The 13,516-nt window shown below is 41.9% G+C and overlaps 1 protein-coding gene across 1 annotated transcript in view; it reads left to right on the plus strand.

The window, feature by feature from the left end:
* LOC101272725 (amine oxidase [flavin-containing] A) overlaps positions 1 to 13,516 on the plus strand; it is a 71,442-nt gene that overhangs the window by 33,182 nt on the left and 24,744 nt on the right. Inside the window, exons 4-5 of the mRNA XM_004283410.3 lie at positions 10,866 to 10,970; positions 11,663 to 11,754. Coding sequence (XP_004283458.2) covers positions 10,866 to 10,970; positions 11,663 to 11,754 — 197 coding nt within the window. The remainder of the gene's footprint in view (positions 1 to 10,865; positions 10,971 to 11,662; positions 11,755 to 13,516) is intronic.

Here is a 13,516-nt window from a genome sequence, read left to right on the forward strand (position 1 = left end):
GGGGCAGGGCTGCATCTACCCGGTCACTGGGATACACAAAGTGAATACTCTCAGTTAACAGCCTCTCTGGCAAGAAGTTTGCTTTGCCCTGGACCCTCTCCACCTGCTCTGATGTATTTTTCCTCTATACTGCCCTGTTCCAAGGGGGCAGAGCCCAGACCTGAGACTCAGCACAAAGCACTTGCAGTTTTAGCTAGATGTACAAGTGATTTTGTTGCAGGAAGGGGGACTCCTTCCAGGGCCCGAGAGTGAGCTCTTGTCTAACACTCGGAAATGAATTGTCCAAGGAGACACACATGCTGGCAAAGCAAGAGACTTTATTGGGAAGGGGTGCCTGGGTGGAGAGCAGCAGGGTAATGGAACCCAGAAGAACTGCTCTGTCACGTGGCTCGCAGTCTGGGGTTTTATGGTGATGGGGTTAGTTTCCGGTTGTCTCTGGCCACTCATTCTGACTCAGGGTCCTTCCTGGTGGCGCGTGCATCGCTCAGCCAAGATGGATTCCAGCGAGAAGGATTCTGGGAAGATGGTAGGCCATGTGGACTGGCATTTCCTCTCTCCTTTTGACCTTTCCCGAATTCTTCTAGTTGGTGGTAGCTTGTTAGTTCTGCCTTCCTTACTAGGACCTCCTGCTGTAAGATAACTCAAGCAAGTGGTTACTATGGTGCCTGGCCAGGGCAGGCGGTTTCGGTCAATGGTTCCCCTAACAACTTCATTTGATTTCTCCTATTTGACTCAGTATTGTGGGATGATGTACCCTTTTGTGCAGGAGAGGTATGTGTGAGAATTTATTCCCATTTGTAGCATTTGGAAAATATTCTGGTTATTGTAGGTCTTCTTTCTAGCCTATGTTTTCCTGTGTTCTCTCAGGCCCCTACCAGTGCTAGCCAGAATATGAAGAAAGCATGCCTAAGGGAATATTTTCCAAGCAATATTAATCCCAAAAGTGCTTTGCGAAAGAGGTTTGTTGGTCAGATAAATTTTGGAAGTGCTCCATATTCTAATCCTATCTTTGAGAGCCAAGATGTCCATTAGCAACTTAGGAGTCTTATGAGGACGAGCAATTTAAAAAACAAAAGCTGTTTAACTATAAACCAGGATTCCCCAGATTTATGACCATGGAACTCATCTTCATATAGCACCCAGAAAGATCAGAGTGAGAAATGCAAACATAGAAAATGGTTTTAGGGATTTAGGTTCCCTAAGAAAGTGAGTCTCCCATCTTTCTCTTCCCTTCACACCTTACACATAGTGCATTCTAGTAAATTTGATGGTAATATTGATTATGACTATTTTAGAAAAGGTATGCCTGTGAATTGATAAGGAAAAATCAGTGCAAAATTGGCATTCATTCGAAGGTCTTGTCTGAGGCGGGAAAAGAGGGGGTCATTTGTGTAGAAAGAGAGCGGACCCTTTCTGGGGCCTGGGGGAACTAGATGTGATATGAGATGGGCTATAAAAAAGCAAGAATTCCACTCTTCTTTTTATTCCTTCATTTAATAAGCATTTCTTAGAACCTTGGTATTTACAAGGCAATGTAGGAAATGAGGCATAGTCCTTCTCAGGTGTGTTGAGACTAGTCCAGAAGGTAAGACATGTACTTAATTTCGTTTAATACATTGTAGAAAATGGCAAAGTGCCATGGGCAATGAACAAAGTGCTCTAGTGCATCAGAGGAAGCTGAAGTGGTTTCCGACCTAGGCAGCTAGGTGAGATCTTTGGGACCATGTCTCTCTCATATCAATATTCACTCATGCCTACAACCTCCAGGCCTAGAAGCACATCCTAATAGGCTCTCGATGGAGGATCCAGCTCAGTGGCATTGCAGGTCCAATCTTTCTAACATGGAGACTGAGGCACAGAGGTAGGGGCCGGGGGAGCCTGAACCAAAAGCATGGAGACATGAACTCTGCCTCTGCCAGGTACCAGCTGGGTTTAAACAAATTACACACACACACACACACACACACACACAGGCATACCTCGGAGATATTGCGGGTTCGGTTCTAGACCACTGCAATAAAGTGAATATCACAATAAAATGAGCCACACAAATTTGTTTCCCAGTGCATATGAGAGTTATGTTTACACTATACTGTAGTCTATTAAGTGTGCAAGAGCATTATGTATTAAAAAAAGTACGTACTTTAATTAAAAAATTTTTTTTGCTAAAAAGTGCTAACCATCATCTGACAACACAGGATTGCCATAAACCTTCAATTTGTAAAAAAAAAAAAAATACACAGCATCTGTGAAGTGCAATAAAGTGAAGCATAATAAAACAAAGATATGCCTACTGTACATCTACATATATATTAAAAACTTAATACATATATAATGTGGACCTCTGAATATCTTCAAAGACATAGTGAACTTGCTAAATTTATCAAAAGCTGTCCAAATGTACCGCCCTGTGATGCATCTCACTTATTATGATCACAAGATTTTACCTTGGAGCAGTGAAAAGCAAGAGAAATCAGACATGGAATCCAGACATAGTAAAATCAAAAATGTAAGGAAGAAGAGTAAAGTAACTAAAAGATTTTTTAAGAAAAAGATTTAAGAGGAAATAAATATTAATGAAGAAAATGGACAACCATAACAGAAATCATCATTTCCTTTAGTCTTTTTTTTTAAGTTTTTAAAAAAATTTTATTTATTTATTTGGCTGCGCTGTGTCTTAGTTGCGGCATGTGGGCTCCTTTAGTTGCGGCATGTGGGCTCTGTTAGTTGCAGCATGCAGACTGTAGTTCCCTGACCAGGGACTGAACCCGGGCCCCCTGCATTGGGAGTGCAGTGTCTTAACCACTGGACCGTCAGGGAAGTCCCCATTTCCTTTAGTCTTTTTTGAAGTTTAATAGAGATAAGGACTAAAAAGAAATGGTGTAGGTATTTTTATTTTTACTTTTCTTCATTCAAATAATTTGACAACATGCATAGCTAAATGAATAAGAGGAATTTTATACAAACACTATAATGTGATAAGACCCAAGCTTTAGTGAACATTAGGATTACCTGGGATTTGTTAAAAACATAGATAGCCTGGCCACACACCCCTAATTTAGTAGGCCTGACGGCAGGATCCCCATACCCTGCACCCTGAGTTATTTTGAGGCAACTTCTGCTACAAATCCAGGAATCTTGCAAATGGAAAGGGTAGGATTCCAGAAAAGTTAGTGATACTCACTCACATTTATATGTTACTCTACAGCAGGGTTTCTCAACCAGGGCACTATTGACTTTTGGAACTGGATAATTCTTTGTTGTAATGGGACTGTCCTGTGCATTGTAGGATATCTAGCAGCATCCCTCACCCAGTTGTGACAACGCAAACTTTCTCCAGACATTGCCAAATATAACCTGGGGCGCAAAATCACTCCTGGTTGAGAACCACTACTCTACCGGGACCAAAGCCCCTTCATTCTCACTAGAGAGTGATACTGATCTTTCTAGATCAAATCTGGTAACAGTGAAGAGTACCTTTCCCTAAAAACTCTAGGTCCCCAAAGAAAAAATTCTCAAAATGGTCTGTCCACCTACGCTCTAATGTCTCAGCTATTCCACTCAAGTACTATACACATCAAACACCAATACCAACTTATGTAGACTTCGGTATAAGACATATTTCCCCCCAGACTCTCTATAGGAGTGTATATCACTCAGAATATCCAAGGGATCTCAATATAGCACTTTACCAACCTCCAGATATGGAGCCTGAAGACAGTGTTATAGTAGGGAAGGGAATAAATGCCAATAAAGGGTTAATGAGTTGTTACAGCTGTGGGCAACTGAGGCTCAATTCCCCCTAGTTCTCCCTGAGGAACTGTGTGGAATGTGCCAAAGAATTGCCCCATGAAGAACAGAGAAGCTGAGATAATTTATCCTTGTCCCTCACTGGCTGGGATTGCCCTTGTGTCCCATGTTGAATGCTGACCGTTGGGCATCTGCTGCAGAGTAAGCTTTAATAATCAGGTGCGAGATGATCCATCCTTAGGATAATCAAAGTCCAGTGAGATAAGCAAAACTATTAAAGGATTTATTATAGGGATTTGGCCTTAACTAATTGTGGGAGTCTTTGTAAGGCTCTTGTCTTTGCATCTGATGCTGGAGCTTGAAGGGCAGGCAGTCAGGAAGGGAAGATAGATGTATGATGGAGGAAAGCAAGAACAAGCTGCAACCCACAAGCGTGAGCTGGAGTCCAGGTCAGTCTTTGTTGCCTCTGATCTTGACATTGTGGATGTCTTGCAGAAGCCAGGACCCTTCATCATAGTGCTAAATACATATACCAGGCCTAGAAGTTGTAGAAGCTGAAGGAGGATCCCAGAAGGGTGGAGTAGTTGCAGGCCCAGACGCTATCTCATGCCATGAAAATCAGCAATAATGTGTGTGAACTACAAAATGAGTGGCTGCTTCACTTTTACTCTCTAAATTTCCCATAAGAATCTCTCTTGTGACCCTAACCAGAAATATATAGGAAAGAAAACTCTGGGAAATCCAGTTCAGCCTGAACAAGTTGACACAGTACAAAGCCATCACACCATCTGTTTCCACTATCACTTGCTCAGTGGGCCCACATACAAAGTGGCCATGGCATCAAGGACGGAGACAATGTATGGGCTCAACAATATGACCTTCCACTCACCAAGCCAGATTTGACTTTTGGCTATCATTAGTCATCAGGGAAATGCAAGTCCAAACCACAATGATATGCCACTTTGCATCCACCAGGATGACTGGAATCGACAAGGATATGGAGATATTGGAACCTTCATACATTGCTGGTGGGAATGTAAAAGGGTGGCAGCTGCTTTGCAAAATAGTTTGGCAGTTCTTCAAAATGGGGTAGGAGAGAATGGAGAGTGACTTTTAACGAGTAAGGGTTCCTTCTTGGGGTGATGAAAATGTTCTAAAATTAGCTGTGGTGATGGTTTCACAACTCTGTGAATATACTAAAAAGCATTGCATTGTACACTTCAAATGGATGGATTATAGAGTATGTGAATGATATCTTAATAAAGCTGTTAAAGAAAAACAGCCGCTCATCCTCACAGTGTAATATTTTCATCTTTTTTCTAACTGCCTAGTTCTCCTGAGTTAATGGCATTTGTGAAAGAGGAAAAATATTTTTTTTCAATGCCCTCTCAGTTATCTTTACTTACCCAAGAGCATCCAGAAGAACTCATATTATTTCTATATTAAATGCTTGGTTTGTAATGTCCATATATACCTAGAGTCCCTTGGGAAAGATGGCATAACAATGCATTTGAAACCTTTTATTCTTGATGTTATGGCATTATTTATACCTGAGTGTAATGGTTCTCTTTTTCCAGGGATGAGATTGCACAACTCAAGTGCCCATTGTTTTAGCTGTACAAGTCCTAAGAGAGGGGACTGAGCATAAGATGAAAATCAGGTCATGAACTTAGGAATGTGCTGCTAGCCCTTGAAGTTGTGTGAGAGGTAGAGGGAGCAGAGGCATGAAAAATGCAAACCATGAGACTGTGCAAATATAATAATAATAAATCCAAACGATGGATGAGTTCCCCAGGGAAATGGATGGGCCAAGGAAGGCTGAGGATCAGACCCCAGGGGAGTCAGTAGATGAGAGAAGAAAGGGTCTTGCAAAGAAGAACAGAGGAACCAGATGGCCACTTGGGAGAACCAATACATTAAGATAGGATATGGGAATTCCCTGCTAGTCCAGTGGTTAGGACTCCGGCACTCTCACTGTGGAGGGCCCAGGTTCAATCCCTGGTCCCTGGGGAACTAAGATCCCACAAGCCTCGTGACATGGCCAAAAGAAAAAGAAAAAAAGATAGGATAGATGTTTCCATGTCGATTATGATGGCTTTTTCTGGGTAAAGTAGCACTATGTATAATGTTTGAAAAGAGTTTGTCTACCTGCCTAGAGAAAGAGGAAGAAGATGATTTTTTTAACTACTAATACAACACGATATTATTTAATGGGTCTCTTTTTGGATGATTTCTTTATTTAAAGCGTTGTTATGAACTATAGAAAATAAGCCACCAAAAGATTTCTCTTACAGGCCTGTCACAAAACAGTGGGACTAGAAGGGTGCCAAGGGATTCGTATGGGTTGGGCAGACATGTTCCTAAATCAATGCAGAACATATCTGTTTATTTTCAAGATGATAAAAGAAAAATATTTGGCAGCTTTCCTCCATGGCCTATGATATTCTTTAATACCACTCATTTCCTTTTTTTTTTTTATAAATTTATTTATTTATTTTTGGCTGCGTTGGGTCTTTGTTGCTGGACGCGGGCTTTTTCTAGTTGCGGCGAGCGGGGGCTACTTTTCGTTGCGGTGCTCGGTCTTCTCATTGCGGTGGCTTCTCTTGTTGCGGAGCATGGGTTCTAGGCGCGCGGGCTTCAGTAGTTGTAGCTCGCGGGCTGTAGAGTGCAGGCTCAGTAGTTGTGGCGCATGGGCTTTGTTGCTCCGCGGCATGTGGGGTCTTCCCGGACCAGAGCTCGAACCTGTGTCCCCTGCATTGGCAGGTGGATTATTAACCTTTTTTTTTTTTTGCCACGCTGCACAGCTTGTGGGATCTTAGTCCCCAACCAGGGATTGAACTTGGGGCCCCGGTAGTGACAGCGCTGAGTCCTAACCACTGGACTGCCAGGGAATTCCCGCACCAACATATTTTAAAGATATCAATACATCCATGTTGATTGGTGTTGTTCACAGTTTATTCATTTTCACTGCTCCACAATGGACATTAGTGTGTGTCTTAGTCCGTTTATATAAAGCTCAAAAATAGGCAAAACAAAACATTGTATCATCCACGTATGTATACAGGGCAGATGGAAGAAAAGGAAAGGAATGGTAAACACAAAATTCACTACAGTGGCTCCCTCTTGTGCAGAGGGAGCTGGACGTGATGGGGAGAAGTACATGGTGTACTTCTAAATTTCTGGTGATATCACGCTTCTCAAATTGGATGGTGTGCACATGGTTGTTCATTTCTATTATTCCTCTTTAAGCTATCTATTTTTATCATATATGGCATATTTCATAATAAAATGTTAATAACATAAAATAGCTTGCTCAGTAGCATCAGTGTGTTAAGAACGCCCTCCCCCTGCCCTCATTGGGCGGGCATCCAAGAAATAAAAAAAATTAAATTAAAAAAAAAAAACTGTCCTCTCCTGGCAATAGTCTCCCTTTATTATGAACACTGGTAGATTGAAGGTGTGGTTTCTCAAAGGAACTTAAGTATTTGGGGCACAATTCCAGGGACACTGTATTCTACTCGACATCAACTTCTGCTGTGTCAAAGACATTTTAGAGATTAAAGGCCGCTTAGTAAGGGTAGGAAGGTTTCATAGTATAGGCACAAAATGGAACTTGACTTTTACCCAAGATTTTTTTTAATTTTTATTTTTAAAGAGCAGTAGCCATGTAGAAGTATTCCAGGAGATCCTGCCTCACACTCTTAGGTCTTAAAGGCATTTCTTGCTGAGAAGTGGTTTAGGATTGCAAAACAGCTGACACTTTTGTGACAAAACTATAGAATCACATTTAAGATACTGAGAAGGTCTGTTCGGAAGCAGTTCTCACCCAACCAAGAGCCGTCTCCAGGCCCTCCCATTGCCCTACTTTAGAGATTTACACATGCAAAAAGTAGTCTTGAGTTGTTTAGTTTAGACGCAGGGCATGGAGGAAATAAGCCTTCCAGGGGCTTGTGAGAAAGGAAGAGGTACGTGCCTGTTCCCACATACATGCATTTCTTTAGCAAATTTAGATTTTTCTGTGGAATAAAAGTAGAGAAGCCAGGGCTTCCCTGGTAGTGCAGTGGTTAAGAATCTGCCTGCCAATGCAGGGGACACGGGTTTGAGCCCTGGTCCGGGAAGATCCCACATGCCGCGGAGCAGCTAAGCCCGTGCGCCACAACTACTGAGCCTGTGCTCTAGAGCCTGCAAGCCACAACTACTGAGCTGGTTCGCCTAGAGCCCGTGCTCCTCAACAAGAGAAGCCACCAAAGTGAGAAGCCCACGCACCTCAACGAAGAGTAGCCCCCGCTCGCCGCAACTAGAGAAAGCCCACGCAGCAACAGACCCAACGTAGCCCCCAAAAAAGAGTAGAAAAACCAAAAACTGCTAAGAGTGAAACACTCGTGAAATCCTTTTATCACCTCGGTGCCTCTGTCAACAGGATAAAAATTAACGTCATGGTGGGCCTTTATGATCTTCTTTTAAAATATTCCATGGCTCCCATTTCTAAAAAAGATTGCCAGGCTAGACTCTTCTCTTTCCCTGAACTCTTCACCTCTCCTGCCACCTCTCTTTGTTTATCAAAGCTCAGATCATGGGGTCTTTAGGACCTTGTGTGAAATCATATTCTGGTTGGTATCATCCCGTGAAGAAGTTCATTGGGAATGTGGGACACATTTTGTTGAATTTTATTTATAGTACTTAATGTCCCCAGATGATTAAGCATATTGAAGGGTTTTTTTAAACAAGTTTTTTCAAAGCAAAGATCGGTTTGGTATGAGACTATTACTTGAACATAAGGAACATATAGATTTTTCCCCATTTCAATTAAGGGAAGAATTATAACAAGAACCAACTGTTCTGAAGGCTGCCTGTGATCTATTACTTAACCCAGTCTCTCTCCTCTCCATAGTTATTTTTGTGTCTGCCTGTTTTTCTCAGAACATGCTTCTGCATTTTCCAAAGTTGACCCTGTTACCCCAGAGCTTCTTAGTTTCCTTGTTTATTCCTTAGAAACATAAAAGATGTGTGGAAGACTGATAAGTTTCATATTTCAAAGTTCTCTTTCTTTTAATCAGGAAGTTTAAGATGTCTCTAGGACAAAACTATCTCAACATTCCATCAACCATATAGGAAGCTAGAAATCTCAAGGTTTATAAACAAGGGTTTTGGGAGCAGGAAATTTCTGTCCTACTGTTTTCTAGCTAATATCCCTGGGCTTTAGTTTCCTCATTTATAAAATGGGAATATTAATAGCTCTTGCCTCCAGAGGGTTGGGGTGAGCATTACATGAGATAACGCACATGAAGAGCTTAGGCCAGTACCAGGCATAGAAAAAGATCTCAATAAATGTTAGTAATAATGGCGGTGATGGTGGTAGTGATGATGATAAAGGATTTGGAGTCTTAAAAAGTTATATTGGAGCACTGCAGCATAGCATTTTCAGATAAGAAATCAGGTCACATAATCTGCCAAGGTTATTTGAATTTGCTACTGTGGAAGGGAAAATTACTTCTTTGTCACTTAATATCTGCCATATATCCTTACTCAGTTGGAGTGTGTGTGTATGAATGTGCGCACATGAATGCAAATGCTCTTATGTCTCGTGTCCCTGCCTTGACGGTCAGGAGTTTTGCTTTAGCCCTTTTCTTAAAATCCAGCTCTTAATATTGTTCAGTGCACACAATAGCCTTTCTACAAATATTGAATATGTTTCTATTTGATAAAATCAAAATCTTGTGCAAAATTGTATTAATAGACAATGTTTTCACCTTATGAAGGTTTACAAGATGTTTTAAAGAAAAAGGAATTAAATTAGGAAATAAAGGGAATTCCCTAGCAGTCCAGTGGTTAGGACTCTGTGCTTCCACTGCAGAGGGCACAGGTTCATTCCCTGGTCGGAGAGCTAAGATCCTGCAAGCTGTGCAGTGCGACCAAAAAAAAAAAAAAAGGAAATAAAGTCTTAGAAACTATCTAGACATGCTCTCTTTTCCTAAGGATTCACCCTCCCCTCACAGTAGCACAGTGCCTGTCACACAACTGAAGTGAAGTAAATGGCAGCTAATAATTAGCTGTCTTTGTGTTGGAGGTTTTGGTACCAAGCAATAGAAACCAACTCAGGCTCACGAGAGAGGATTTACTGAAAGGATATCAGAGGGCCCACAAAATCAATGGGAGGCTAAAGGGCCACACTTGAGAATGGGCAGAGACCAGGGAAACTCTAGCAATTTAGGGGCAGGAACCACAACCATGGTCTTTAGAGCAGGAAGCATCTGCTCAGCGTGCTGCCATGGGGAAGGAGAACCCAGAGTCAACTTTCTTCTGTGCTTGGGTGACCCACTGAAGGGTCAGAGTCCTCTGAGAGTGTGTGATTGGCCAAACTCATATCACAGACCCACAGCCTGGCCGAGGCGAGAGAAAGAATCTAATCCATCGCCTTCTGGAATGGGAGATGGTACCCAGGACTGTCCTTTCTACACATCTATTCACAGAGGAGAAGATTCAGTTTCCCAAGAAGAAACCAAAGTGCTTACTAGGAAAGGGGAACAGATGCTGGACAACCCAAAATGGCAAATGCCCATTATTCCACATTTCTAATATTTTGATTCTTGACTTTGGGCATGGTCCATAGTCTAGTCAGTCTTTATTTAGCCTGTGTGAACCTTAAGACATAGTTTGAGATATTTCACTTTGTTATTCCAGTCCTGTATGTGGTCCAAAGACAGTCCTCCATGTCGTCATCCTGCTCTCATCTGAGTGGGAACATCCTCTCAAAGAGATTAGATAGGAACTCAGGAGCTGAGAATATTGTGTCATCAATGTGAGATACCGGGATGAGCTACCTTTATTTATTTATTTGTTTGTTTGTTTGTTTATTCTATGTAAGTAGAAACAAGTTCAAGGCTATTATTTCCTGTAAGTTAAAAACGGGTAATATAACACCAGGGAAATCTTGCTAATCTAATTGAAATTTGGGGCCTGTATAGGTCAAATATATTTACTGTCCGTCAAAGGTGATGTTTTTGACACAGTAGAGGATCCTGTTTCCTTGAAAATGGCTCGTAGGCTGGTTGGTTTGGGATTTTTTGAATGTCATCCTAATTTAAGGTATTATCCTTTGCTTTTAAATGTTACAGGGGAGAACTTATCCATTTCGGGGTGCCTTCCCTCCAGTGTGGAATCCCATTGCCTATCTGGATTACAACAATCTGTGGCGGACAATGGATAACATGGGAAAGGAGGTAAAGTGTGTGTGCAGCTTGCACATGACCTGTTACTGAAATATCAACAGCAAATGTTTAGTATCCATCCTTCCGCAGCGCAGGGAACATTGCTCTGGACGGTGATGCATGTCGTTTCCAGTGTACCCAACAACTCTGCCAAGCTGGTAGTATTTCTGCTTTACAAATGAAGAAAATCAGTGCCAAGGGGCTACATAATTTCCCCAAGACCACACAACAAGGGACAGGATTCAAACCCACATGTCTCTGATACTAATGTGTGTGCCTGTGTTTTCAACCTATGCCACTGGGAATTTATGTGACATATTTTTGCCGGGAGTCCTACTTATAGTGATCTTATCCATATGTTATGCCACTTGAGATAGTAAAGGAGAGAAGGATTCGTTTCCCCAAAGTTTTAAAATGGGTGTTAGCTTTCAATAATAATTATGATGTTGACCATCATAATTACATATTAATTTATACATATATATATATGTATTATTATTATTATTTTGGCAACAGCATTAAGGCATAGAATCCAAAGAGCTATCCATCCCAAACCCACCACTATCTATACATAGAATTCTATGCCAATCACACAGTCCAACATAGACAGAGAAACCAGTTTTCAGAGGTTTTCCTGAGGGCCTCTTGGCAGGGCAGTGGGCAGTAACCATCAGACCTAAATATGGGCGCTTCTTTCTCTGCAGATTCCAGCTGATGCACCGTGGGAGGCACCACATGCAGAGGAATGGGATAAGATGACCATGAAAGATCTCATCGAAAAAATCTGCTGGACAAAGTAACCTTGACTATTTAAAACAGTTCTTTTTAATCTTCCCTTCAGATCGTTCCTATCCTATCTTGAACTGCAGTGTTTTTCTTCATAAGTTACAGGAAAAAAGTTAAGAGGAAACTTAATGACCTTTCCATCAGTAGCAACTTTGGGGGCCCTTTAGACACTCAGAGCAGGATTGAACATAAAATGAATCTAAAACATAAGAAGAAAAGTAGGTGAAGGAAGCTGAACTTTTTTTTTTTTTAATGAAACGGTTGTGTGCTTTGCAATAAAAGAAGTAATTGTGTTTTCAGATAATATAGAGGTCAGCTACAGAAGCAATTTGGAAAGATATTAAAGTAATTTAATATAAATATAGAAGAACTGGAGGGAAGCTAGTCTATATTAATGAAAAATATAAACGATATGTTTTCACTGAGAATCTGTGTTATTAGCTGAGTTACTTACAGATCATTCAGCCAGCATTTTGGGGCTGCTATGTGAAAGCACAGTATGAAGCACTGAGGAATGGTGGTGAACTTGTTAGGCATGGCCCCTAACCTCACGGAGTTGATATACTTTTAGCAGGAGAGACTGTCATTATACACATATTACATAATTCTAGGAGAGACTGAAACTGGGAACCTGACCTGTCTGATGGCAAAAGAGAGATTCCTTGTTGAAGCAATCTTTAAACAGAAACCAAGGAGTTAGTACATCAACTAAGAATGAGCCACAGAGGATGGGAAGGGACAGGGAAGGATGGATGGTGTCAGGGCAAGGAATCTTCCGGGAATGCACCCTAATGGATGTGGAAAACAGGAAAGATAGATGGTGTGAGAGGATGGTATCTTCCATGAATGAGCCATAATAGATGGGGGGAGACAGGAAGGGTGGATGCTATGGGAATTAAGAATCTTCATGGAAGGTGCCATAGTGGATGGGGGAAGACAGGAAGGGTGTTTAGTGTGAGGAAGTGTTATCTTGCAGGATGAGTAACAGTGGATGGGGGAGTTAGGAAGAGTGGATGGTGTGCAGAGGTGGTATATGCCAGGAATGATCTAGTAGTTGAGGGAAACAAGAAAATGGATGTTGTGAGGGGATGGTATCTTTCAGGAATGAGCCACAGTGGATGGAAGGAGACAGGAAAGATGGATGGTGTGTGCAAATGGTATCCTCCAAGAATGAGCCAGTTGATGGGAAAGAAAGGAAGAGTGGATGGTGTGAGGTGATGGAATCTTCAGGAATGAGCAACAGTGGATGGGGAGATAGGAGGGTAGACGGGTCGGATTGTATCTTCCAGGAATGAGCTATAGTGCATGAGGGGAGACAGAAAGGATGTATAGTGCAGTAGGATGATATCTTCCAGGAATGAGCCATTAACCATGGAGGGGGACAGGAAGGGTGGATAGTGTGTGGGGTTGGTACATTCAGGAATAAACCATATTGTATGAAGGTGTCAGGAACAGTGGATGATGTGGCAGAATGGTTTCTTCTGAGAGTGGGCCACCGTTGACACGGGAAACAGGAAAGATGGATGGTGTGGGAAGATGGTATGTGCCAGGAATGAGCCATAGTGCATGGGTAGAGACAGGAAGGATAGATGGTGTGGTGGGATGGTGTCTTCCAGGATAAGCCACAGTAGATGGGGGAGGGTGTGTGGTGTGGGGATAGTATCTTTGGGGAATGTACCAGTTGGTGGAGGATATAAGAGATATATTATGTGAGATGATGGTATCTTTCAGGAATGAGTCACAGAGGATGGGGGGAGAGAGGAAAGAGGGAT

The sequence above is a fragment of the Orcinus orca genome, chromosome X, assembly GCF_937001465.1.
Source record: "Orcinus orca chromosome X, mOrcOrc1.1, whole genome shotgun sequence".
NCBI classification, from domain to species: Eukaryota; Metazoa; Chordata; class Mammalia; order Artiodactyla; family Delphinidae; genus Orcinus; species Orcinus orca.